The sequence below is a fragment of the Trametes versicolor genome, assembly GCF_000271585.1.
Source record: "Trametes versicolor FP-101664 SS1 unplaced genomic scaffold TRAVEscaffold_12, whole genome shotgun sequence".
NCBI lineage: Eukaryota > Fungi > Basidiomycota > Agaricomycetes > Polyporales > Polyporaceae > Trametes > Trametes versicolor.
In genome coordinates, this window is record NW_007360332.1 from 559,872 (window position 1) to 586,474 (window position 26,603).

The 26,603-nt window shown below is 58.9% G+C and overlaps 7 protein-coding genes and 1 non-coding gene across 8 annotated transcripts; 4 read left to right on the forward strand and 4 right to left on the reverse strand.

The window, feature by feature from the left end:
- Window positions 1-3,014: 3,014 nt before the first annotated feature.
- Window positions 3,015-4,891, reverse strand: TRAVEDRAFT_31525 (uncharacterized protein). The gene is made up of 11 exons (XM_008045184.1): window positions 4,716-4,891; window positions 4,558-4,628; window positions 4,305-4,341; window positions 4,132-4,229; window positions 3,968-4,072; window positions 3,856-3,909; window positions 3,743-3,803; window positions 3,624-3,686; window positions 3,313-3,563; window positions 3,145-3,282; window positions 3,015-3,090 (listed from the first exon to the last, which is right to left on the reverse strand). Exons 2-10 carry the CDS (start codon window positions 4,600-4,602, stop codon window positions 3,163-3,165), a joined length of 834 nt encoding a protein of 277 aa, XP_008043375.1. The 5' UTR covers window positions 4,603-4,628; window positions 4,716-4,891; the 3' UTR covers window positions 3,015-3,090; window positions 3,145-3,162.
- A 236-nt stretch (window positions 4,892-5,127) lies between these two features.
- On the reverse strand, window positions 5,128-5,199 carry TRAVEDRAFT_t209. Its single transcript has one exon. It is a non-coding gene; the product is annotated as a tRNA-Ala (tRNA).
- Window positions 5,200-5,672: 473 nt separating this feature from the next.
- TRAVEDRAFT_82544 (uncharacterized protein) lies at window positions 5,673-6,477 on the reverse strand (the record flags this gene model as incomplete). Its single annotated transcript, XM_008045516.1, has 4 exons — window positions 5,673-5,786; window positions 5,843-5,918; window positions 6,002-6,119; window positions 6,207-6,477. Coding segments are annotated over 4 exons (579 nt in total), but the record flags the coding sequence as incomplete, so codon positions are not given.
- A 2,615-nt stretch (window positions 6,478-9,092) lies between these two features.
- Window positions 9,093-10,784, forward strand: TRAVEDRAFT_108253 (uncharacterized protein; the record flags this gene model as incomplete). The annotated part of the gene is made up of 2 exons (XM_008045517.1): window positions 9,093-9,225; window positions 9,304-10,784. Coding segments are annotated over 2 exons (1,614 nt in total), but the record flags the coding sequence as incomplete, so codon positions are not given.
- Window positions 10,785-18,959: 8,175 nt separating this feature from the next.
- Window positions 18,960-20,793, forward strand: TRAVEDRAFT_40040 (uncharacterized protein; the record flags this gene model as incomplete). Its single annotated transcript, XM_008045225.1, has 7 exons — window positions 18,960-19,821; window positions 19,876-19,950; window positions 20,003-20,094; window positions 20,145-20,239; window positions 20,290-20,355; window positions 20,405-20,616; window positions 20,672-20,793. 7 exons carry the CDS (start codon window positions 18,960-18,962, stop codon window positions 20,791-20,793), a joined length of 1,524 nt encoding a protein of 507 aa, XP_008043416.1.
- A 329-nt stretch (window positions 20,794-21,122) lies between these two features.
- On the forward strand, window positions 21,123-23,921 carry TRAVEDRAFT_174061 (uncharacterized protein). Its single transcript, XM_008045518.1, has 7 exons — window positions 21,123-21,217; window positions 21,269-22,653; window positions 22,709-22,864; window positions 22,914-23,005; window positions 23,069-23,240; window positions 23,288-23,456; window positions 23,513-23,921. The coding sequence occupies exons 2-7, from the start codon at window positions 21,338-21,340 to the stop codon at window positions 23,828-23,830; spliced, it is 2,223 nt and encodes a 740-aa protein (XP_008043709.1). The 5' UTR covers window positions 21,123-21,217; window positions 21,269-21,337; the 3' UTR covers window positions 23,831-23,921.
- Window positions 23,922-24,190: 269 nt separating this feature from the next.
- TRAVEDRAFT_52456 (PAP2-domain-containing protein) lies at window positions 24,191-24,853 on the forward strand (the record flags this gene model as incomplete). The annotated part of the gene is made up of 3 exons (XM_008045276.1): window positions 24,191-24,244; window positions 24,303-24,481; window positions 24,547-24,853. 3 exons carry the CDS (start codon window positions 24,191-24,193, stop codon window positions 24,851-24,853), a joined length of 540 nt encoding a protein of 179 aa, XP_008043467.1.
- Window positions 24,854-24,987: 134 nt separating this feature from the next.
- On the reverse strand, window positions 24,988-26,530 carry TRAVEDRAFT_40043 (SURF6-domain-containing protein; the record flags this gene model as incomplete). The annotated part of the gene is made up of 5 exons (XM_008045226.1): window positions 24,988-25,207; window positions 25,275-25,627; window positions 25,683-26,201; window positions 26,258-26,347; window positions 26,411-26,530. The coding sequence occupies 5 exons, from the start codon at window positions 26,528-26,530 to the stop codon at window positions 24,988-24,990; spliced, it is 1,302 nt and encodes a 433-aa protein (XP_008043417.1).
- Window positions 26,531-26,603: the final 73 nt, after the last annotated feature.

Sequence of the window (26,603 nt, forward strand, 5' to 3'; positions counted from 1 at the left end):
GCACCGGGAGCGCGCCATCGCCCCCCAGGCTCCAGAAAGATGGCTTCCCCAGTGGTCGCAGGCGGGGAGGGGGGCAGCAGACAGCCGTGGTGGCGGGTGAACGCGTCTTGCTAGGTTTCGGAGGCGAGCCGCTTCGACTTCGATTGTTGCTGTTCGCCGCGGTCACGCAGGCGTCGCGTTCCCAGCGTCGTACCTGGCCGAAGCGCGGAATGGCGAGCTGGACGTGAAGCTTGAGCTTGAGGTGTGACTCCGCCTTTCCTGCCCGGGGTGTTTGCGGTTAACGTGGATTTACGAATATGGGGATGAAGCGTCGTGCAACCGAAATGGGTGGCTCCGTCACTGCGCTGGACTCGAACTGCGAACGCGACAACTTGGAGGGAATTGGGTTGCGCCCGCGACAGTGGCGGCGGCGGTTCTCCGGCGGATATATGCCACGAACTCCAGGGCGCGAAGCTCAGAAGCCAGAAGCAAGGGCTTCGCGGCGGCTCGGCGCTGTGCTCTACTTGATGTTGGGGGGAGTGGCGGCTTCGACATGATGGTGCGCTGTACCGCTGGACATGTAGGACGTGCGCAGGAAATGCTCGGTATCAGCATCTGCATCTGTATCATGTCCACGGGAGGACGTGTTGTGTGGCTGTACGGTGTACAATTGAGCTGCGGCGCGCATCGAACACGGGCGTCGGGCTTCTTGGTGAACTCTATGAGCAAATGCGCGGGCGCGGGGTTTGACGTGAGGTCCGGGAGTTGGATTGGCACCGTGCCTCAGATGTGCGTGGGCGCAGACTTGACGCGGCCTTTATCGACTGTACAACATTTGTGATTAGCAGTCTCGAGAATGGACACGCTAGGCTCGTATGAGGCAGAGATGCAACATACCGTCAAGAGACGAATGCCTGGCAGGCCCCCTGCGCCGACTCAACTGAAGGAGATGAGCTTGCGCCACGGCTACCGGGTTTGAGGCAAATCATTGTATTCCCAGAAACCCGGAGGCACTCCTATCAACTTATTCTACTCAGTTGAATCGTCGCGACAGCATGGACGGCGTTCTCGGGCGCGCCAGAGACACCATCTCCATTACTCTAGTGCCACACGCCCCGAGCGGTACTACGCGGTGGCTGGGCGGGGAAATTATCGGGCTCGAGACTAGACCGGACTGTGTCTGATCTCACAAAACGAGGGGATGGCTTTGAGGATATTCACGAAGTCCCATTGGTACTAGCTCTTGCGCACTAGCATCGCAGCTAATGGTTGTAAATTGGGTATGAACTTCAAGAACCACGGTGGATTATAAATTGCACGTACCATACCGCTGTTGAGAATTGTTGGCGACGATAACCATACACGCTTAGTCTTGCGACCTTCAAATACCAAGCTTATTGCTTGACAGAACTCGCCGCGAGCGGCAAGCGTCCCGCCGAGGGGAAGGACGCGAGTGTGAAATGTCTTCATACAGGGCCTGACCAAGCAGCTCACAGGTCACGAAGACACGCACTTACCTCTTGACTGTGTCTTTTTGCGCCATGTTTCTCCCGGTATCATCTCTGAGATGACAAATAATGACTCGTGGGCAATCGACCTATGGTTACTACACCCTCCATGAGTTGAAGTCTTCCGGCAGAACGGAAGATCTGGTCGAAGGCAAGTCAATGAGAAAAAACAACATTTTGAACGATAGACCTGCAAAACTGTTCACCTTGACCGTACGGCGTTCTTGTCCTACACCCTCAGATGTCGAACAGTACTATTGCACGCGCACCTGCGGATCATTCTTCGAAGGTCTGTGTAGCTGGTTGTGGTCGTAGGTTTGCGGCGCAAATCCGGCCGTCCCTCTTACGATGGTGGTGTTAGTTCACGTCTTACAAGCTACCGACTGACAAGGGCCACGGAACCGCTGCGGTCAGTTTCGTGGGCCGAAGATCACAACCTTCATGTCGCCGAGCCCGCCACGACGACGTCACCACCGTCTGTCCCCAAGGAAAATCTAAAGCCCGTGTAGTCCGTATGGCGCGCTAACGTGAACGGGACGTACCACGCGGATACTCGCCGACGAGCTTGTTCGGGCCCGTGAAAATGTCCATGCTAACCTACTCCAAATTCAACGTCATAAATGCGCGCCCCGGTCAAAGCAAAGACATGAGGTCATGGCCGACGAGTACTCACCAAGACGGCTAAGGTACGTGGACGTTTGGGGGCGAACCGAGCGTCTTCAAGGCTATAAAACCTCTCCTTCAGCACTTGCAGTGCCCAGCGATCCAACTAGAGTCTCCTGCTTTCCTTGGTACCACCCTAACGAGTTGAAGCACTATGCGCACCTCCATCATCCTTCCTCTTGTCCTATTCGCTGCCTCCGTCAGAGCCTTGCCTTCCCTGTCTGGGCGCAGCCTTTCGACCATAGCCGGTACGTTAAGCACCTCTTGGAGACACTTGTCGTTGAGTTGTTGATCATGATCATCGGGTACGACAGCTTGTGCGACGAAATGCCTCAAAGACGTCAACGTTAGCAATGCGTGCCCGGGTGAATTCACAGACGTCTGCGTCTGCAAAAACCAAGTCATCCTCGCCGCCTTCAACAAGTGCGTCGCAAAGACGTGCGTGGGCATGTTGAAGAACATCGACCAGGCCGTGTATGAAGTCTGTCTTGCCGACGTGAGTCTCTGATGTTCCTGCTAAAACGCCGCATGAGCTCACAATGGCCATCTCGAACGAACTACTCACAGGGAATCACGATCACTATGACCGACCGGTTGGCTGAGCGAAGGGCCGCTCCCACCAGCGTCTGATGTGCGACGCGGGAACACAAGCTTTAAGCTTCGGGTTGCGCAGACTCACGATGGAGATACGCTGTGCCTATGAGCGTGTGCGCTGTACGATGTAGACCTAATATGTATCCTTGGACACCAGAATCCCGTTTGTTTTCAGCGAATCTTCGGGCGTCTTGATTTGCCGTTGTCGCGCTTAAGTCGTCAACACAACATGTAGCATGTCGATCCGAAAGTCAGCAGAAGTAGCAGTTATCGTAGTCAGAAGTCAAGTCCATTGAGCCATACAAGAAAAGATATCATATTCAACAAGAAAAGCAAATGTCCAGTCCTGCAGAACACGGATGAGTACACGTCCTCATACCCTAGCTAGAAGCGACGTTACCATACAGCAAGCGCGAACTCAATGCGTCGGCGTCGTGTGCGCCGCCGGCTGCTTCGGCAAAGTGTCGAAATCCGCGAACGGGTCATCGAACTTCGTCACATCACTCTCGTCGTCCCGCAGCTCCCGGTCCTTCGTGTCCTTGTGATCCCCGCCCGCGTCCATACCGACCCCATAGCCCATGTTGGAGGGAGGCGGGCCGGGGGGTGGCGCGTAGGCTTGGTAGCTCGGCGCAGCGGCTGCCGCGGCGTCGTACGGCGCGTATGAAGGGGCGTATGGGTCGGAGTCGTACGGGCGGTTGTAGTGCTCGGGGTAGCCTTGCCCGGCTGGGGCGGGGGCGCGCTGGACATTCGCGGCCGAGGTGGGGTCCTGCACTTGATGGTAGTACGCGAACGCGATCATAGTGAAGAAGATGGAGAAGACTGATAATAGAGGAGTTCGTTAGACGCGTTGAAGGGAAGAGGCATGGGCAGATGACGTACGGATCTCGAAGATGAGGAAGAGAATCTCTCTGAGCGAGTCCTTGTTCCAAGCACTATTGCAGACTGAAGTGGTGCAAGTTCAATACTGTTGCAGTTCACAGATTGAGACTGGTACGCACAATTTTGGGCTTCTGGGGCTGTGAGCTTCTCCTTGAAGTGGTGGAACCAGATGCCGAAGCGCTGCGTAGACGTTAGCATAGTCTATCCCTCGCGCGCGGGTACTGGAACTCACGATATCGATTCCCTCCCCTTGTGCGATCTTCTCGCACTCGTCAATCAGCCCACTCTACAGGATCAGAGTAGAATCAGTATTTTAACCAATCACCACATTCCTGGCTGCGCACCTTGTACACGAAGTGAATGACGACGCGCAGGAACCCGGCTGCCACTACACCCAAGGAACCAACAAGTGAGAGCATGGCATAGAGTCGTACTAGAGGCAGCCGTTGCTGTGTGCCCGGCGAGTTAGGATGATAGTATTGATGTCAATTCGAAGTGTGCAACATACCACAGTAGCCGCGATGACACCAAACACCTCGATAGCGCACGCCACGGAGTATATTGTTCCAAGTACTATGTCAAACACGGCGAACTTCGGTTGCCCATCTGATATCATATATGCCCGATTGTCATTCAGCATGCAAGAACATCGGGGCGCCTTCATATGGGAAAGGTACGCACTCGCTTTGTCTTCGTTGATATCTTGGAAACTTGGGATCTAATTCCAACGCTTAGAAACTCGCATCGACATACCAGCAGGTAGTACTCACAGCCCTACAATCATGCAAGCCGTCGTCAGCGAACGGTGCTCCGAGCTTCAGAAGCAACAGCCTGCTTACCATATGAGAGTCCATATCGCCGCCAAGCTTCCGACTTCGCGTAACGTCAATACCAAGGCCGATGCGCAACGAGCGTAGGTGGAGTACTCACTGACTATGACTACAGGTCGTAGGCTGCTACTGTACACACGGGTGACCATTCTGTATGCAGGAGGGCGCTCCTCCGCTGCACGAGCAACCAGTCAGTTGATTTGTACTGCGCGACGTGCCCCACGCCCTTCCGGCGTGTGTCGAAGCAACGCGTAATCCTCACCTCTCAGTGGGGGTGGCCGGGTGCTCATGACGGCAGTCGTGATAGAGGTCGTGGGTGATCGGCGTAAGCGACGGGGGACGCGATGAGGTCGTGAGAGAGCGAGAAGACAGCAGAGGGGACAGATGGGCGTTGAGAATAAGTACAGAGGCAGGAGAGCTGCGGTCGACGCAGAGGCGCGGCAGTGACAAGGACAAGAGACAGTGGCACTAACGGTGAGACCGCCGGAGTCGCCGAGGTCACCGTGCCGGCAGTGCACTGGATCGGTTTCCTCGCGTGTTCTGCCCTTTGCTGCGAACGACTGAGCTCATGTTCCCGTTCAATGACATAGAGATCATTGCTTCTCATCCTGCGCTTCATATAACGACACGACTGCCCTCAGAACAGCTAATCGGAAACAAAACAAAAACTGTACTGGACAATCAGGGGATTGAACCCTGGACCTCACGCATGCGAAGCGTGCGCGCTACCACTGTGCCAATTGCCCGATGTTTTCGGACTTCCATCATCAAATTCGGCTGACCGCCACGCTCTCTCCGGTCCTCCCGCGAAGGCTGGAGCATCATACCGAGCATGTACGGAGTATATGGACCGCGGACGATGTCAGATGTCCATAGCTGCGAGCCCCGACATGACAATGGCGCGATGTGGATAATAGTGTGTTCGAGGTACACCATCAGCATCCCAATTAGACAGACCCCCTCTCCATCTCCACCAAAGCGACAGGTTTGAGTAAGGTACTGGGCCTATAGACTTACCGCCTCGTACCGCTGTGTCATCGACAAGCCCCATCCTCCAGACTTCGCACTGTCCTCACGTGAGGCGGTAGACGCAGTGACGAGATGAGTATTAATACCAGTACCATGTGGCCGCCGTATGTCCGGTGTGCCTGCACCCATCTCAAGCTACATGGTGCCTCGGAAGAGAGACCTTCGTGCGTCATTGCTGTTCCTCGCGTATTTTTGCCTGCAGCGTCTCCACTAGGCGCGCCATGAGGCCGTCGGTGAGTTGTAAAACGCCGTCGGCTGTGCAGAGACGATATGACGGCATTGGTTGGTACGTATCGGCCAGAATCTAAAACGAGACAACGTCAGCTCCAGGAGGACACAGTTGCGTCAAGTGGGACTCACTTCGCCGTCCTCGACGCGCACAGACGCGATGATGTCGTCCGGGTCACCGATGCGTCCTAGCGCGGGCAAATTACGGCTATCTGTAAAGCACGAATATATCAGAACGAATCAGGGAGTACGAACCCGCGCATGGAGTCCTTTACGGAGGAAAATGGTGACGTACCATGGATATGCATCCAGCCCTCCCGCGTCTGGATCGCGCCGTTCTTCTGCACCTCGTCTGCGCCGTCTCGGAGCGCAGACTGTACCGCGCCGTGCAGGACCTCGCGGAACCGTTCTACATCGGGTATTTGCGTCAACGAGCAAAGTTTCGAACAGACAGCTGCGTGTAGGTGCCGCGAGTACACGGCTTACGGAGACGTACCGTTCTCGACAAAGTCATTTAGCCCGGCCTCATCTCCGGACCCGGCCGCAGGTAGCCACCCAATAACCGCGCAAGACAGAACAGATGGAGGGGACTCCGGAAGGTACGAGAGCGCAAAGACGGGGGCAGAGGCGGATATACTGGTGGGTGCGGGGAAGAGGTGGTAGAACAGGTCTGGCCGGTCGGGGTCGGGGAGTGTTTGCACCGCTCCGCCTGCACTGGAAGAATATGTGCGTGCTGGGACGGACGCGGCGGGAAGTGATGCAGCTCTTGCGCTGGTATTCAAAGGCCGAGCGCGAAGGGAGGAGCGTGGAAGTGCTGTTGTCCGTAGCCTGACGAGAACGACGCTGCTAGAGAGACGTGGTGCACGGCGAATCGAGTGCAACACCGCAGACCTAATTGCACAGACGGTCCTAGCACTCATTATAGCGGTTTAGAGTATTGTACCACGGCGTCGTGTCGTCTAGGAGAGGGGAAGGCTGAGGAGACACAGTGCAGAACGAAAGGCAAGACGAAGTCGGAATCGGAAGGGCGAGCAACGTCGATACTTGACGCCGATCCACGTGGACGCACGCGAACCGCCCAAGTTCGCGGCGGCGGCGGAACCTTTCTGCATTGACCTGTCTTTCCGCCCGTACGTGTGATGATGCGCAGACATCCGACTGGCGTCCTTGACAAAATGCGTGCTCTTTTACGAATTACCGCAAGTTCGGACACCGTCTGCGGCCGTAGATGGACTCAAGAGTACATATCCCCGAAGTTGATGTATGCAGGACGCGTAAACATTAACGAGAAATACGGGAACCAACCCTCGCTTCTCATAGCGACAGTGTACAAGCTTGAGAGACGAATGCGTAACGTAGAAGTTTCGATTAAGGGGGCTGTAAAACATTGCGAGTGCCAATTGTCCACTAGGGCATGTTTGAGCTTGCTGCACTGCCCGCCACATCTGCCCAAACAACTCACCTGTAGATCCCCGGGTATCGTCTATAATGTAAGGCTGGACGGTACATCACGGTCAACTGGAGTCCGGCTGGGTGGTGGCTGCGGGCTTGTCCGACATGGGTTGTTGCGGCGCAGGCTGCGACGAGCTTGTCTTGGGCCCGGCCTTTCTGCCGCTGGAAAATTCGTCTTCGTCAAAAGACTTCGAACAGCAGGAAGTGCAGCACCCGGCCTGTTTGGTGCTTCCCCCGGACCCATAGCTCTCTGTCAGAGGACGGTTAGCCGCACGTTTCAACTCGAGTACAGGACCCTGCCGCGAGACGCGGCGTACTCTGATTGCACCAAGATTCGAAGATGGTCGTACAAGCGATACCTGTTGGAACGACGAGGTGAGTTATATGAAGTCTATTATTCCCTGTCGGGACGTGTATGCAACCCACAGCAACAGCCTCCAATCGAGTCATCGGCACCTTGGGATGCCATGGTGCAAGTTTGTTTCGTGCGATATTCGACGACGGTCTGCGTTGAGGAGTTTGTATACGAGTGGGGGTGTGTGAGGTTCCGAGCAGCTTCTTGTATGCGTTCAGTTGGTGGTGCTGTGCTGAGTGACGGCGCCGTGACAGGCGGACCCTGCGGCCGGCGGACTCGACTCAACTGAACTCTAACCGCAGTACTGCGCACTCAGGCTATATAGTCTCGCAATCGCGGCCCGTAACACGTGTATAGCAGCAGTAATGCCGCGTTGGGCCACACAGCTGGAAGTTGGTTAACCTCGTCGTCTCTACTACACCTTCCGGGCTGTGCGTAGTACTACTTGGCGACGGATTTAATAACATGCTCTTTGTTTATGTTCAAGACCAGCGCGCTGGGCCCCTATGTAGCAGAGCGATCGCTTATGATATCATTAGATGCGAGCTGCTCTGAGTCTGTTCATATGCCAGTGTAGGTATGCAGGCCTCCAGTGTCCACATATTGATTGCGGGCACACGCGGCGGGGACTCGAACACCGACGTCATATTACCCGGGAAAGGTCATATATTCGATGTCAAAAACAAACGTACCGAAAATCTAGGTTCAGTCATGTTTTGGACAGCAGCGCTAGCGATCGAGCTACAGTACGCTCGTCCATGACGTCACACTGTTTCACGGTGCTTCCGAAGCATCCTTAAGCAACACATACGTCGACTTTGTGATATGTAAGTTCTTCTGTGAAGACAATCCGATCTGAAATATATAAAGTGGGGGCATGGCGAAATAGCGTCGACGCTTTGATCCTCATACCCTTACCTTGTCAAGTACCGCCAAATCCAGTGCGCTCTGGGCAACGCGCGAATTTCGAGACTCGAACGGCGCCCGAAGAGGCACGTACTTGCTCGTCAGATGACAAGCATTCCCGTTGTGCCTGGTTTGATCGAGCACGAACGACTCCGCAATTGCAACGAGGGGTAAGAGGATTGCTCTGACGAGCAAGAGATCAGCCCAAATTGACGAAGGGAGCACTGGGGTGCTAGGAGGACGATGAGTATCCCATGTGCTCTTTCCTGAGCGGAACCAGAAACATACTTACCTCAGTGCGCATGCCCAAACAGACACGGTCATCCCGCCTTCCAGGGTCGTCAGCGATGGGAGACGCGCGGGTGGGAGCTCGAACTCTAACGCGATCACATGCCCATACACGAGCGCGTGAAGACCTGCCCTGAAGCGGCGTTGAACAGCGAATCGAACCTAGCGGGACCAGCGCTCATCAGCGCGTACAGGTCCGTGCTTGCCTCGAAAGCACCTCTTTCTCCGTCCGTTCAGCCCTCGGCGCCATCAGGAGCCCCTCAAGACCTCCCCGACGTTTTTCGCCGCAGTGCTCTGCTCTAGTCCTCGACGCTGTCACAACCCTGCTGCTGCTTTTCGATTATCTCACCTCTGGGCCATGTTCTGGCTTGACCTCACCAAATGACAAGCTATACTTCGACCAATCCCTCGAGCGGGGAGCCAAGGTCGCCCCTCTTTGGCACGGCAACTTTCTCCACGCTCTCCCCCACACAAACCCCCTACTCTTCCTCCAGACTGTCTTCTGAACGTTCCAGTGCGTGGTTGTTGCATTACTCCTGATGCCTCGAGGCACGCGTGCCGTGCGTATGGTGTGTTGACATTCTTTTCGTAGTAACACCGATTGGCTCCAACTACGACACCGAGCTCTCCTCGCCACGTCAAATGCGCAGGATCCTCGTTTCCCCCCCACCCTCGTCGAGGGATTCCGACACTTACACCTACTCCGACGAAAACTCGATGGACGACGCGGCTGAGGTGGAAGCCGCCCTCAGCATGGTTGACGACGAAATCGCCAACACTGAAGACGCACTGACGGAGTGGTCCCGCGGGGGCTCGTCTGTCGTAACGTCCTCGTCGTACACCGGCCAGTACAGCGCTACTACGTCTGCAACTCCTGCCACCTATCTGTCGGGGGATTACCGGTCGCTCGCGGACACCCTTCTCGACCGGGAGCGTAGGGTTCTGAGCACCATTTCTGAGCATACCGAGAACCCATCGCGTCCGACGTCCTTTGCACAGTCTGGAAGTGGCCAGGGCAGCAGGCCGAACACGCTCTACTCTATCCCTGGTGAGAGCAGGCGGTCGGTGAACTTGGAAGGACGAGTTTCTCCAGTTCTTCCCTCCCTCCATACTCGTGCCGCTACAGACCCCAGTGGCACTCCCGGTGCTCACACCCCAGGGCGTGTCCTCAACGTCCCCGGTCGCCGTGCTGGAGAACTGATCGCATTTTTCGAGGAGAAGCAGACTACCACGGGCAGGGAATCCCCCCGTCTGTTCGGGCATACGCGTACGCTTTCTGCCCCAATGGGCCCGCGTTCCCCCGCACCTCGCTCTCCCAGCCCCTACACGACCACGATGAGCCCATCCATGTCGACGTTCGGACACACCGCAACTACGACTGGTTATGGATATGGCAGCACGGCCGGATACGGGACTTCGACCTACGGCTACAGCTCGCGACCGTCGTCCCCCACCAAGAGTAGATCAGGCTCGACGGTGTCTTCTTCAGGCCCAATGTCCTCTCTTCTTTCACCCCCGCCTCGCGGTCCCACATCTCTATCCGCCGACTCGAGATATCCTCCTACCAGCAGCGGAACGTTCACGCAAACGCGCAGTGGTCCAAGCACGTTCACGGGGACCGGTCCCACCGCGACCAGCTCATACACCAACACGAATACCTTCACGAGCTCGGGATTCACCACGACGGCCACTCCGACTGCATCCTCATTGCGCAGGCCGCAAACTTCTCCGCGGTCGCCGCTCACGTCTGTGAGGAACATCGTTGCAGCTTGGAAAGAACGCACGCCGTCCCTTGGCAAGTCCGTACGGTCCAACAACACGTCTCCGTCCCCGACCCAGGGAGACGGTCTTTTCAGTCTACGCAGACGCGCGGAGCGCGGAAACGCGCGTCTGAGAGACCGTGCGTTTGGCGGACTGGACGAAAGTGGCCGCCGAGTCGAAGGAGGTGGATACGACGCGGAGATGAGCACGAGTGGGGACGCAAGCATGAGCGGAAGCGGCGCTCTTCCTCCTGCATTCGACCTTTCGGAGCTCGGCCAGTACGCGAACGCGGGAGACGCCCAGGAGGTGAGTTGCCCGCACGATCAACCTTATCTTATCTCTCTGTGCTCCTCTCCTCGCCCTTCACCTGCCTATGTTGATCATGCAGTGAGCGCGATTCTGACATGTTTGCTTTGTTTCCAGCCGCTAAGGATTGGATTGCTGTGGTACCTCAACGTCCACGCCCCTCCGCCGTACAGATGGCAGCGGTGCCAGGCCCTCCTCTATCCGCACATGCTTCTCCTCTCGTGGATTGCGCCCGGGGGAGGTAGAGGTATTGTGACCCTTGATCTACTGAACTGCATCGAAGTGCGCTCGGTGCCCTCGCCGCTCCACCCGACAGCTCAAGACGATGTCGGCACGATCGCGGCTCGCGTTCAGAGTGAGACAGCAGAGTCCACGGGCCAGATGGGCGACATGGGCTTGATGGAGACACTGTGTCCTTTCCAGTTGCTTTACGGCGATGGTATCGAGAGGCTGGGGGCGGAGAGCGCAAGAGAACGCGTGCGCTGGGTCAGCGCCATCTGGTATGTCTTTCTGTGTTCTCGGGGTCGAAGAGAGCTAACGAGCAACTGTTTGTAGGGAGGTACTGGATCGCGCTGTGACTATCCCCGACCGCTCTAGCACGCGGTCTCCGGCCGGTTCCGTCCGCACCATCCAGTCGATGTCGAGTACAGCGACGTCGCAGTCCGGTTCAGCGTCGGGCTCGGCTTCGACAGTCTACGTCCCCCCACTCGACGAACTCTCCGACATTCAATCACTCTCTGGATCCAGTTCGCTCTCGCGGCGCCCGTCCCTTGCGTCCGCCCACCGCACCCGTGCTACGGACGATGGGGCAATATCTTCGCAGGGATACCTGTATCCTGGCGACCCTCGCGTCATCGCGCCGAGTCGCAGCAGCTCCTTGCGCCGCACGAGCTCCCTCACCGATCTGGACGAGGAGTTTGCGTCAGCAGTGCGCAGGGCTCGCGAGGGACGCCCCGGACTGGGCTTTGGCCTGGGACTTGCGGGCGGGGTGGCAGTCGGCGATGGATCCCCGGTCACCATCTCAAGTGGGCCGAGGTTGGGAGGCGCAACGTACTTGTCTCCGCCACCCAGCGTCGGTCGAGGCAGAGGGTCCGAGACGGCTAGTTCGGTCTCTGACGACGCGTTCTTCAGCGCGGGTTCGGCCTCGGGATCTGCGACGCGCACGCCCACATCGAGCTTCTATTCGTCGTCGTCCTTCACTCGCGCTCTCACTGGAACCGAGACTCGGACTGGAACGGGACTGCTCACAGACGAGACGGTCGAGCTGTTGTCCGGGTCCGGCACCGCTGTTGTCCCCTCAACGCTCTCTTACCGCGGGACGACATCCGCCTCGATGCTCGGGGACTCTCACGACTCGGACACGCTCACCGACGGCTTGTACAGCTCCACGTCGCCCTCGCGCAGCGGCCTCACACGTTCTGGCGGCATGCGCCGACGCACCCCCCGCGGGTCCCGCTCGTACACCACCAACTCCTACCCGAGCGACTCGGACGAGGTGTCGGACAAGGAGAATTCGGCTTCGTACTCGGGAACGTACTCCGGAACGTACTCGGGCACGTTCACGTACAACACAGAGACGTACGGGAGTGGATCGCTTACCGCCGGTCTGAGCACGCTTGAAAGCTACTCGCGTACGACGGCGACGACGCCCACAATGGACACGCGCAGCCGCTCTGTCACCCCGACGCGCTCAGTGGTGTCATACACGCGTTCCTCGGAAGACGAGCCGCGGTCGGAGAGCGACACGGAGGGATCGACGTACTACACTGCGCGGACGCCCGTCCCGAACTCGCCGTCTACAGCGTCGTTCAAGAGTCTGTCGACAATCCCCTCGATATCAGACTACGAGACGGCGATCATTTGCGACACCGAATTCGAGACTGCGGAGACGTGCCCCACGGAGCGCGGAGAGACCGAGTACAAGACTGCGCCGCTGTGCGAGCCGCCACCGGAGACAGAGTACATCACCGCGGACCTGTGTGCATCGGACGTGTCGACGGAGTTCAAGACGGCGGACGGCCGGTACAGGATGCCGGAGGCGGACGAGATCAGCATCAACCCGCCCTCGGAGATCCCGACGATTCCTTCGTCGGCGCCGTCGCCTATCTCGAGGGAGCTCGAGCTTGACATCGAGCCGGAGGTCGATACTGACCCGGTGGACATCCCTCTGCCGCCGTCGACGTACAGCCCTAGTGAGCTGTCCGAGCTTGTGTTGACTGAGCGCGCCACCTCGCCTCCCCTCTCGCCTACGGAGCCAACGGTGTCGTCGATCGAGTTGACACCTAGCTCTCCCTTGGGACGCGTCCCAACTCCTTCCGCTATCGAGCCGAGCACGGAGTGGTCTACGACGGAGTCTATCCCGGGCCCGTCTCCGATCCTGCCTTTGTCGGAGCTGGATATGAGCATTGAGCCGACAATCTCCAGCCCTACGGAATCGTCTGTCACCCCGACGCCTTCGAGCCAGCTCACGCCCACCATACCGTCGACCATCGAGCAGCCGACTACTGCGTCGAGTCCTGCAATCCCGGAGTCTCAGTGGGGAGCGGAGTCGGACGAGTCCTACGAGTCGTCGATGCTTCGCGCGTCGCCGTCGATGGCGTCGTTGGCACTTGCAGAAGGCCCCGACACGTCCTTCGAGACGTCGTTCTTGCGCCCGAGTGGCACGCCCGAATCGTCCGAGGATTCGATGCTTACGCCGATCACGGAAGTCAGCCCGTCGTCGCCCATGTCGGAATCGTCGTCCGCGTCGCTGGAGCTCACCCCCACGCAGTCTACTATCTCGTTGCTTCCAAGTGTGGCTTCTCCGTCGCTGCTGCCTACGGACTTGCCGCGGGCCCGAATGCTCACCAGGACTCCGTCCAGTGTGTCCACGGTCTCGTCGTTGTCGATGAGCTCCTCGCGCATTGCGCCCTCGGAGTTCGAGCTGGACCTTGAGACGGAGCCGTCATTGCTTTCGGTGCCGGCGACAGAGAGGACTTTACGTCCTCCCCAATCGCCCAGGCGTGCAGACTCGGTAAGTCTAGTATTGACAAAATCTGTGAATTGACATCGGTATTCACGTCATGTTATAGGTGTCACCCCTGATGATCCCCCTCCCCCCGTCACCTGTCCCGCCGACGCCTTCACCGTCGTTCCAAGTCAGCTTCACAACGCCTCGGGGAGACATTCCATCAATCATGTCGACCATTGAGACGGTGCCGTCGGATGCGCCAAGCAATATCCTCACACATGATGTGAACCGCCTGCTGCAGTACTTGAACGACGCCAACGACGCGAGGGGAGCCGAGGCCCGGGACCTGGCCGATAACATCCAGGACATCAAGAACACGCTGGAGGATCTCGAGGATCTTCTGAGACAGAGGGTAATGCCCGACATCCCGCCCCCGGTTCCTCGCAAGGACATGTCCGTGGGAGGTAGCAGCATCATCTCCTCAGACAGGTCGTCCCGTTCCGAGAGGGCTACGCCTGCGATCCCCCGGGAGGGTCCGAGGATTGTGCGCGCGATTTCCCTGTCGCCCCCGCCTATTCGTATCCCGTCCCCAGACACGATGAGCGACACCATGTCCTTCCTCTCATCGCACCACTCGGACGACATGAGCTTGATGGAGTCCGAGACGTATCCCATGGGCGATCCCGGATCTCCGTCCTGGCCTTCGTCTTCCCCCATTTCCTCTTCGCCTGAGAGCTCAGAGGCTTCGTCTCCGACATCGTATCCGCCTACGTCGGCTACCCCATCCCAGCTATCTGACATCGGGCTCGCGATTCCTCAGGCGCGCAGCTTAACGCCCACGCCGCCTCCGCTGTCCTCTTCCCCCTCGTCGTCGTCTATTTCGAGTGGTACCGCGAGGCCTGTGCCGCAGATCAACCTTGGCGACTTGCGCAACGGTCTGGACGCCATCCGCCAGCAGATTGCCTCCATGTTGGATGGGCAGAATGCAACGAACCGGCTTTTGGATGACCTCCACGACCGTTCGCTTGGCCCACCGCCCCCAGACCGGTTTGGCGAGTTATCGGACAGACTGCGGGGTATCGAGGACACACTTGGACGCCTCCTGGATCGCGCGCGCGCGGCGCCTCCCGCGGAAGATGAGGGCTCTGCAGTCGATTCAGTCGGCTCGTCCACTGTGAGGCGTCTTTTGAACCAAGCTCGGGCAGATGCAGAGGCTCGCAGTGCGGACCAGCCCACCATATACGCGCCAACTGCTCATGTGCCGGGCTCAACCTTCGACCAGGAGCTCATGGAGATCTTGATATCTGGACCACCCCCCGCTCAAGCGCCTGTACAAGGCCCGCCTCCCCTCATCCCTCTCATCTACCGTCCTGGACCTAGGCCTCGTCCACGCAGTGCCAGCCCCACGTTCGAGCACGCCGTGCCCGATCGCCCCGGTACAGTGCCGCTCGCCCAACCGACAATTCCGACGGCCACCACACGATACCCTTATGTGCCACCGCGGCCTCCTCGCGTTGCTCGTCAACCGCCCGGCCAAACCACGGTGGGGCAAGACGCTGCGCCCTCGGAAGGGAATGAGAGTGTTGTTGACCGACCTCCTGTTGTACCAGGAGCTCGCATGGGAGTACAACCTGTAAGTGGTGACGACATTGACTATGACGAACGTGTTCGGCAACTGCGTCAACGACGCCGCCCGGGCACCGACGGGTGGTTCCATACTGAGACGGTCGGTCGCCGGAGACGCTTCGTTACCGCATCTTTACTGACTCTTCGCTGCGTAGGACGTGCCTTCGAGGCCACAGACTGCACCTGCACCTGTCGATACCGGCCCTCCAGGACCAGATCAGCCGAGCTGGTATCGACCTGCTCCAGGCGACCAGCAGGGTCAGGAGCAAGCTGCGGTACCACCGCCTGGGATGATGTACCCCCCTCAGCCTCCACAAGCCATCCCGGTCGTTGCAGGACCTGTGAGTGCTACCCCTGACACATCTGCGACATTTCCTGACCGTCAATAATTCAGACGATTGTGCAACTTCCCTCTACATTCAACGACATACTGGGCCTGCTCAGAGTGAGCTCTAACACTCATTATGCTGTAATGGAAATTGACCTCGCACGAAGGATAATCGTTCTGGACAACTTGCAGGTTTAGAGCAGCAGAGCGAGGTCATCAGCTACCTCAGAGGCCTCAATCAGTGGCTCGAACGGGATGTACATGATCGTCATGCGGAGATCCAGAGTGTGTCCGCGCGGTTGGAGCAAACACGCGACGAGGTGCTTCCGTTGCTCAACCAGATCGCCCATACTCTGCGACGTGACGGTACGTGCTTCCATATATTGTTGCTCAAATGGCAACGTTCATCGAGCTCATTGAAATGTAGGTGCAGGCGGTTCTCAGCAGGGCCCGGAAAGAATTACTACTACTGTGATTCCTCCCTCGGTGTTTCCCCCAGGAGCTCAGTTTCCTCCGAGATACCAGCCACCTCCAGGTGAATATTCAAGTGAAGGCAGACCAGCTGAATTCCCTAGGGAGCGCACGCCACCGGTTGTTCCTCCTCCTCCTGGCTCATTCTACCCACCTGTCGTTGGGCCTGTTATTCCCGGACCATATCCGGGGCCTCCAGAACCTATGCCACCTCCCGGCACTTACCGTATACCCATGTCCCCGGAGGATGAAGGGGATTTTGTACCCCCGAGGTTGGTGTCAGGATCCAGTCGGTCGTCCAGCCCTCGTAGCGACCGGACAGAAGAGCGGTATAGGGTCGTTCCTCCTCCTGGAGAGCAGATGCAACCTGGGTTCCCTGGACCGCAGGTGCCCATCACAGTACTTCCGCCTCCCGGAGTGCAGCCCATGCAGCCCACCGTCGTCGAAGTGCACTCTGCGCCGGCTCCAACAGAAGAACCGTCTTCCCCGGGGCACTCCTCCTCATACCACGCCCCTCATACTCCCGAGCACGATTTAGGTGATCCTCATCGCCGCCCGCACGCGCCGTCTGCGACGGAGGGCGATGTCGGAGAGCGGCCAGCAGCACACACGCCGTCTCATCCCTCTCGGCCAGCATCTCCCAGGTCAGAGTATCGCGGTGAACACCCGCCTGCTGGTGCCCCCCAGACAATTCAGATCCTTCCGTCCGAGTCTGGTCAGGCACCGGGAGGAGCGGGAGCACCGGGGCCGACCTACATCATACAACCCTCTCCGCCGTTTAGTGGTCCAGGACAGCAGTATCCGCTTGTGGGCCCGGGACAGCAGTATCCGCCTATGATCCCGGGACAAGCACAGCCCACGCAGATCATTGTGAGAGATGAAGACCGCTCCCGCCACGGGTCTCGTACGCGAAGCTCGCGCACACGTTCGCGCTCATCTTCTCGTGGCACCCGCAGTCGTTCTCCACGAGAACACGAGCCCGTGACCATCGTCGTACCTTCAACATCGCGACGTCCTTCGGAGCGTAGTCGTCGATCCCATAGGGCGTCGTCCCCTACTCTCCGTGATCATTCTCCATCCGACCATCACGCCGTGCAACAACCACCTATCGTCATTGGCCCACCCCACGCAGGCACTATACCACAAGTGCTGATCCCCTCAGCCGGACCTGCCAGCCATCCCGACCAGCCACACACCGTCGTTATACAGCGAAGCCCAACCGGAGGATACTCGCACGATCCTCCCTACAGGGAGTCAGATCGCCCACGTTCACGTTCACGTTCACCCCGTCACCACCGTTCACGTTCACGTTCGCCCCGTCACTACCGATCGCGCTCGCCCCGTTCGCCTCGTGATGGTTCTCGGGGTCATAGACGGTATAGATCCCGTTCACCCCGCTACCGCGAGGGAGACCGCTACCGCGAGGAAGACCCTCGCTATCCTTCCAGTTACGGAAGAGACAGGGACCGTTCTCGTCGCTATCCAAGGGATGACGAGCGCAGGTATGGAGAGCAAAGGGGACGCTACCACTCACCCTCTCCTGGTTACTCGGAGGATGACCGACGTCACGGCAGGCGACATGGGTCCCCATCTGAGCGTCGTTACAGAGGTCGTTCAAGGACACCGTCGTTCGACGAAGCTGGGCGCAGGCGCTATCGGTCCCCTCCATCCCACCGTGATGACGACGGCCGAAGAGTTCCTCGATCCCCCACCTCCCACGTTGATGATGACGGTGGAAGGTCCCACCGTCCCCCGGGCTCACATTACAGCGAAGGCGGTCGAAGGCTCCCAACAACACATCCTTCCCAATACGACGACGACGGCAGACCGATCCCTCCACCTAGAACGGGGCACACACCTTCTCGTTCTCAATTCTACGAAAGTGAGGCAGGGCCAAGCCATCTTCCCCGTTCCCTCTCTAGGTCTCCTGAGCGGCATACCATTATACCTCCCGGTCGTACTCACAGTCAAGCTCGCAGTCGACCTGCCACCGAAAGAGAAGTTACCGAGCACGGCAGGCCGCATGTCACGAGACTTAGAAGTGATCGTCCACCAACTGCCCTGAGCCTCGCTGAGTCTGAACGGGCCAGTCCCCACGGGCGTTCAAGAAGTGTGTCCCCGCGTGAGTCTTCTCTGGGCTACGATATCGTGTTCGTCGTGCTGATGGTCTCTCAGACGCAGAGGATTATTACGAGCACACAGGTATATAGTTCTCATTTGTTTGTGATATGTCCCACCCACTGACCACATGGTCCAGGATCAAGACCAAGGTCCGTCAGTGGTGATCGTAGTGGGCGTAAGTGACTTGCAAATATATGTAGTTTTCTTATGCTAATCGTACGCAGGTGGCCACGCCCCGCCTCCTACTGCGGAACGCGTTACTACGACGCATCGTCCTCCTGGGTATGTACCTACAGGGCCTCCTCTTGCAGGGACGGCGGCTACAGAGCGCAGCTACACCGACCAACTGCGCCAGCCGGACGATATCATCATTCCGCACTTGCCCAGTCAGGCCCCTCCAGTTGCTGAGACTGCTCATCCAATAGCTGACACTCTTCCTGACGTCGGAGGGGAATATGTCCATCCGCATGAGGCCCCCGTCAGCATTCCCCCTCCCTTGGAGCCTCCATATTCTCCTGGAAGAACTGAAAGGACTGCAAGAACTGTGTATCCCGAATCACCACGCGCCCGACCTATACCGCCTGGTCATCTTCAAGAGCGCTACCCCTCCGGCGGCCCGCTTGACCTTGAACAACACCACCACTATGAGGATGCAAGGGCGCGCATGGACGACCTCGGTAATAGGATGGAACACATGCTCGATGAACTCCAGGAGGAGGAGGTCAAGCGCGACGAGAACTTCAAGGCCAACGAAGAGGATCGCGAGACCATGTTCAGGAACAACGAAGCACGACGCGACGAGGAAGCACAAGCCCGCCGCGACGGGATCTGGGATGAATTAGAGCGACGTCTGGGCACTATGCCCGGCATGACGGAGGGTGCCTTGCCTGTCCCCCCACCGGGCACGTCGGTCCTCGGAGATATGCCAGAACCAGAGACTGCTCTCCCTCCACTTGGGGAGCAGCCTCAGCCGGTCGTCCCCGCGAGCACAGCGGAGACAGAGCTCCTAGCGGCGTCGATGCTCGAGGCTGCCACTCGTCACGCCGAAGATATTCGTAACACCGTCGACAAGGAACGCGAGGAGCTTCAACGAGAGCGAGAGGCGGCCCAAGTCGAGAGGGAGCGTGCTCAGGCCGAAGCGGCGGCAGAGCGCGAACGCATGCACGCAGAGTATCAAGCCCACATACGTGCCCTGGAATCGGAACTGGGCGCTGTACGCAAGGAGCTTGAGGATGAGAAGATGGCAAGGGAGGCGGAAGAGGCGGAGCGGCGGGAGACCGAACGGGCCGAGATGCTGGAGCGCGACGAGGCTATGCGGGCTCAGCTTGGTGACATCACGAACCTAGTGTCCGAGCAGCGCGACGAGCTAGCACGGAAGCGCGAGCTCACTGACGAGCGTTGGGAGTTCAAGCAGAATCGCTGGGACCAGAAGGACGCCGAAGACGCTCAGACACGCAACATGCTTCAGCAGATTCTGGAAGGGCAATCGGCAATGCTGGCGGCACAGGAGCAGTCCAAAGCAGACCTCTTGGATGAGATGCGAGCCAGTATGTGGATTCCTTGTTTGAAAGATATACTGAGTCTGATTGAGACGGCTGCAGATCAACGAGCTGCGCTAGAGGCCATCGAGCAGCAGCGGGTAGCGTACGAGGGTACCATTCGAGACATGGCGGAAGGTGAGCGCGGTGCCTGCGGTGCTTCGAGGCGCGGCTTACCCGTTGAATGCAGCATGGCGTGCCGACTGCGAGCAACGCAAGCAAGAAACCATCGAAGCTGTGAAAGCCACAGCACACGAACAAGTGCCGTACAATGTGCAAGGCGTAAGTGTCTCTCCGTGTGACCTTATACATCGTCGTGACATTGCCACCAGTACCTCGATGAGTTCAGCCGGTCGTTGGCGACCGAAGTTCGCATGCTGCTGAGCGAAGTCGGCAAGCTGCGTGAAGACAAGCGTAACCTCGAATAGTGAGTGACATGCGATTAACCTTTGTGATGGTGCTGACTCTCTGTCGCAGTGCAATCGGCGAGCTTCTCCAGTTCAAGTCGAAGTATGGCCCTGGAGGCGAATTCGACCCCGGCTGGTAGGTCTTCATCGATCCGTTACGCTGTGTGATGCTGACTTTTCTTCAGGAAACCCGCCATGACTTGTGTTCCTACTGACGGAGCGCAACCGGAGCCGGCGCCAGCTCCAGAGCCCGAGCCTGAAATGCCCCAGCCAGCACCTAGCGCGTGGAGGTCTATCAATACCCGCGGATCCCGACGTAGGAGACCGGCTGCTGCTGCCCCTCCCCCTCCCCCACCGGAGGCGGTACCGCAGACGCAATCGTGGGCGACCTGGCTTCGTAAGTCTACCTTTGAAGGGTACTTCTACGCGCGCTGACACGGATTGCCCTACAGCGAACCCTGCGTTCCAGCCATCGCCCCCTCCCCAGCAGGTCGAGCACCTCCTGGCACCCCCTCAGGGCAGCCCCGGATTGTTTGGACCTCGCTCGCCTCGTGACTCAATACATCGTGGTTGAGGGGCCGTGACGGACACTGACTGTACTTCTATTCTACCGACTCTGAGTGACGATCTGACGACGTGTACGACGCGCTGCTATAATCTACGACTGACGAATCTTATGCCACGCTTTATGGAATTGTCTTACCACATGCGCTCTCTGCTTCATATACCTTCATGTATTTCATACCACTTGCATATGGATGTTTCTTGCTTCGACAGAACGGGCTGCAGCGGACACAGCACGAAGGAATACAAGCACATGGCCATCAAAACCGGGGTAATAGACGCCGAGGAGGCCAAGTGATTGGAGGGAAAGACTTAGAGAGCACGGCTTGACAAGCTCCCGCTCTTGCCTTGAGTCTCTCTCCCTCACCACCCTCCTTCCGCCCCGCGGTTGCTACTGACTGAGAGCCCAGGTGGCTGCTGCGAAAGGGTTACAGGTGCGTTCGTTACTGCTTATGCTTATAGCGATAACTCAACTTGAAGTAAAGCCTCTCGTACTTCGTGACCTGTTGCAGTTTCTTGTGCAGCGACCCCTCGGACCAGCTTGAAGCGGAAATATGGCGCTCTCAGCGGGTATCCCGGTCAATGGGACCATGCATAGGAGAAAGTCGAGCAAGGATGAAGACGAGGACAATGTGCTCCGCTTTCCGGCCCCCCAATCCCCTCCGACCACGGCACCGTTATCTCAGGGATTCACGCTCAACGGCCCTACGCCGGACGACAGCAGCGAGCTTGCGCCGCCCCATGCTCGCTCCCGTGTTACTTCAACGCCGTCCATGCCCATGTCGCAATCTTTCCCCGGGCAGCCAGCATCCGCTGGCCCATACCGCACTACTTTCTCGATACCAAGACAGCCCCTAGCAAACGGCAGTGCATCTTTGTATGCGCCCCCAAATGGACGACATCAAGCCTCTCCGATGCGCCAGTCATTCTCTTTACCCTCCTCTCATGGGCGTACACGCTCGGTGTCAGGCCCGTTCTCCCCCATCACCCCCTCCCCGCTCGCATCATCCTTCCCCTCTAATCAGCTCGGTATACCTCCCTCGCATAAGCTCCCCTCTTCCTCCACTGCTCCAGAACTGTACCAACCAGGTTCTTCTCCTCCGGAGAATGGCATCAAGATTTCACAACCACCCATCAATAACCGGAGACATTCGCGCCTCCACTCCCGCAACCTTTCCATCTACTTCCCGCGCCCGGGGTCTCTTCCTTCCACCAGCATTGCCGAGGATGGCGCGCAGGAACTTGACTTCGGGGCACCGGCGGCTACGGACGAGGGGATTCCCATTCCCAGTGCGTCACCCGGACCTGGGCAGCGTGCGTTCCGCGAAGGCTTCACGTTCGGTGCACGTCCACCCTCGGCTGGGACACACCCTATGGCAGAGATGTCGGCGTCGCCCGGCGGGGCGTCGCGGCGCGGGCATCACCACAAGCACTCCCTCTCGCACAACTTCTTCTCCTTCCTCGAACCTGGCGCGCAGAGCGATCCGGGAGAACTACACACGCAGCCCACCCCGATGCCCATGAGCCCGTGGGCTCCTATATCTCCGTTCCCGAGCAGCCCGTCTCTCAATGCGGAGAAACAGGAGGCCGCGCATGTCACGAATGGACTGGCCTCGAAGACGCGCGCGAAGAGCCCCATAGGTAAGATCCGCGCGTCGCCGGGCTCTTCGACCTGGCCTGTATGCGCGGCAGTCGGTCAGTTCGCATTAGGGGCGTGGTTGTGGATCACTGGGCAGCAGGTGGGCTCGCTATCGTGTACGGGGCTGGGGTATTGGGTGGTGTTCGACGCGATTGGCGTCGCGCTCGGGCACATCTTGCCAAACCACCTCGCGCGACCCGATATGCGTGCGGAGACGCGTCGACCTTATGGGTATGTCGTCACTCATGCCCTGCGGTGATCATTTGACGCTCACGCCACCACGCAGAAATGCGCGGATAGAGACAGTGATGACGTTTGCCCAGTCAGTCTACCTGATCTTCACGTCCGTGTATGTCTGCAAGGAGACGCTCGAGCATATCCTGCTCTCGAGCGGTGAGGGGCACCACCATCATCACGGGGATGAAGTGTCTTCTGTGTTTGGGTGCGTGCGTCGAAAACTCTGCGTTGTTGTGGTACTGAGTTGCGGATAGGATCGAGTTCCCTATTCGCCTATTATTTATCACCTTCGCTTCGCTTTTGACTACTGCTATCTCATTCAACAACCACTCCAAGCTTGTCAGCAGTACGTGCTCTCTGCTGCATCATACCGGTCCAGTCGTATCGGGGTATTGACAGAACTGTGCAGCGGCAGGCAACCACATCCCCTCCCTAGCATCCCTGCTCCCGGCTCGTTCCCGATACCGCGCGTCTACGCTGGCATACCCTCCTTTGCTGAACAACCTCCTTACCAACCCCTACTCACTTGCACCGGTGCTTTTCGCCTCATGTGTGCTGTTCACTGCAATATCGATACCTCCGTAGGTCACATTTTTTGTCAATTGCCAGTATACTGAACCTCCTGCAGACGTCAACACCGACCACTTGATCTCATCCTTGCTGGGGTAGAGACGGTGGTGACATTCAAACTAGCGTACCGCGCTGCGGTCCAACTCGGCGCCGTCCTGCTGCAGACGTCGCCAGCACGGGGTCTCGCGGGCGGGCGAATGGAGGCCTTCCTCCGCGCCATGCGCGAGGTACGTATCCCTCCACACCGCGGTGTTCATCGTCCATCCACTTACATTTGCGACAGATCGAACGCGACGAGCGGGTGCTGCACCTCCCCGCGCCGCACATCTGGCAGCTCACGCCGAGCCTCGCGCTCGCGGACGGGGACGCGGTGTCGCCGTACGCAGCCGCGCCGTCGGCGGCGGACAAGGCGCAGGGCCCCGCGCAGTCGCTCGTGGTCACGCTCGAGCTGCATGTGCGACACGACCTCGCGGACGCGGAGGTGCTGAGGCTGACGCGGTGGGCGTGGGAGCGGTGCGTGCATGCGCTGCACTTTGGGACGCGCGGCGGGGAGGGGGGTGAGGGCGAGGCGGAGGTCACTGTCGGGATCGTGAAAGGCTAGCGCAGTGCGGTGGTGGTCATTGTAGTGTGTACTGAGCGAGGGGGTGGTTGCATTGGATATATCTGAGGTTCGGGAACGGTATATACATCCGTTATAATGGTGCGGCCAACATTCAGGCGCGCTGCGCGATATATGTACATGAACAAAAACCCGCGAGTGCCTGAAGGTGACATTCGTGGAACGCGAAGTCGCGATAGCGGCGAGCGCGCGCGGCGATCGCGACGTCGGCAGCTTTTCCAGCAGCCACCACTTCTAGAGGCCCGCCGTTGGTGTTCCTGAGCTGCTCTCTACCACCACCAGTTGGTCTCAGTAGCAGTCACGGTCAAGAGTCCTCAAACGGTCATACCACGCTGGGACGCTATGAAAAACGCGCCAGCACGACGTATGACTTGGTGGCTGTATGCGCTCGACAAGGTGCCCGCTCGTCCTCGCTCCCCGCCGTCTTCGTGCGCCGCACTAATATATCTCGCAGACGAACGCGATAGTGACGACGCTGACGGCGGGCGTCCTGCTCTACACGCGGTCCGCGGGCGTCGCGTACTTCACCGCGGGTGCGGTCCTCTGCTCGCTCACCGTCAAGGTCCTCAAGCGGTGCCTCCGCCAACCACGGCCGGTCATCACAGTGAACGGCAAGCGGAAGAAGACATACGGGTCAGTGTCCTTACATACCTGCGCACCCAACCTCAGTCCTCCTGCTGACTACCAGTTCGTCTCAGGATGCCGAGCACGCACTCTGCGGTGATCACGTACTTCGCGGCGTATATCACCCTCGCGTGCGCGTACCTCCCGATCCACCCCTCGCTGCCCGCGTCGCCCGCGCTCTCGCGCGTGCTGCCGCCGCTGGTGGTGGTGCCGTTGGCGAGCACGATCGCGCTGTCGCGGATATGGCTCGGGCACCATACGTGGCCGCAGGTCACTGTGGGGGTCGCGCACGGGCTGCTCTTCGCGCCGTTGTGGTTCAAGTTGTGGACAGACGGGTGGAGCGAGTACGGGCGGATGGTGGAGGATGCGATGCCTATATGACACTGTGACCGGTCACTTACCGTATTAGTTTGTTTCGTATAGCTTTCAGCCACACACTAGACCACCGTAGAAATGAAGCAGATGTAAAGGTAGTAGTGGCAGAGAACATGGGCGTGAGTAGCGGGAAGCAGACACTACTTCTTCCCACCAGCTTTTCCCTTGTCCTTCCCCTTGTCCTTCCCTTTGCCTTTCCCGAAGGACTTGCCCTCGAACCCTGGCCGGCCCTTGTCCTTGGGCTTCGTCTTGACACCTTTCCGCTTGTCGTTCCTGCGCTCCGCCCGCCCCGCGATGTTGTCTGTGCGCTTCTTCTGTCGCGCAGCTATCGTCGTCGCGACCTGCTCTTTCCGCTCGTCCCTGCAAAAACCCCGCGCGTGAGCGACCCCAAATTGAAGATCCCGAAAGAGCGTGTCGGAATACGCACCAGGCCTTCTTGCTCTTCAGCTTCCCCTTCTCCTTGCGCTTGACCGCCTTCTTCAGCCGCCCCTCGTCGTCGTGCACCTTCACACCGTCGACGCGCGCGCTCGCCTTGTCCCACTTCTCGCGTTCCGCTCGCGCGGCGCGTTCCTGTTCTGGTAGTGCAGCGAGCTTCTCCTTGTGCGCCATGAGCTGAGACAGCGCCTGCGTGGGGTTGGACGCGGTCGTCGGGAGGTTCTTTTTGTGTTTGGGCGCAGACGACCCAGAGGCAGACGCGAGCGCGGAGAAAGTGACGGAGGTGAACTTGGGACCATGATTCGACGAGACACCCGTTGAGTCGTCGGGCACGAGCAGCTGGGTCTGCACACAAAACCGATGAGCGCCGCATGCGCAGGGGAGAACCGAGAGCACGCACCTTCGTCTGGGTCCCCTTCTGCTTCTCCTGCTCCTTCGCCTTGCCCTTGTCGGCCTTGCCCTTGCCCTTCCGCTCCTTCTCGCGCTCGATCTTCTCGCGCGTCTCCTTCCGCCGCCGCTCGCGCATCGCCGCGCGCTGCTGCCGCCGCTCCTCGAGCAGCTCGTCGCGGCCGCCGAGCTTCCCCCCATACCCGCTGTCCGCCCAGCCCTCCTTGCCCTTGTTCCGCAGCTGCGCCATCCGCGCGTGCAGCTTGTCGCGCAGCGCTTGGATGCCCCCGCTCTCTGGCATCGGCACGGGCGCCCCGTCCTCGTCCATCGGCTCCCCTGCGCCCTCGTCCTCGTCGTCGAGGTCGTCCTCGGTCATGGGCTCGTCGTTGGGGGAGTCGGACTCGTCGTCGCTTGGGGGTGCTTTACGCTTGCCCTTGGTGGCGGCGCGCGCGGGCTGCTGGGCGCCCTCCTCGCGTGCGGCGAGGGCCTCGCTCTGGATCTCGAGCACGGTTTTGTTGTTTGCGGGGTCGAGCTGGGGTATAGGTATTAGACTCAGGGACGTACGTATGCGCGAGGGGGTAGGGTTACCTTCAGCTTCTTGGCCTTTTTCGAGGCATCCTTGATGGCCTGCTTGGGGGCCTTCTGCTTCTTGCTGTTCTTCATGTACTTCGACGCCATCTACACCACACATGTATGTTACATGCTGTTCCGCAACTTCGTGGGCTGCACATCCGAACGCACCTGTTCGTCGGCGTCATCTGCCACCAGGTAGTACTTCGCGGGGATGAGCTTCAGGAGAGACTCGAATGCCCCATTATGCCGCTCGAGCGACTCCTGCAGGACCGCTGTTGGTGTCGGCATTTTGTGTCGCTAAGGTATCCCAGAGTATGAAACAGCCAGCCGCAGGAAGAGAGGGACGGGGAAAGCCACAAGC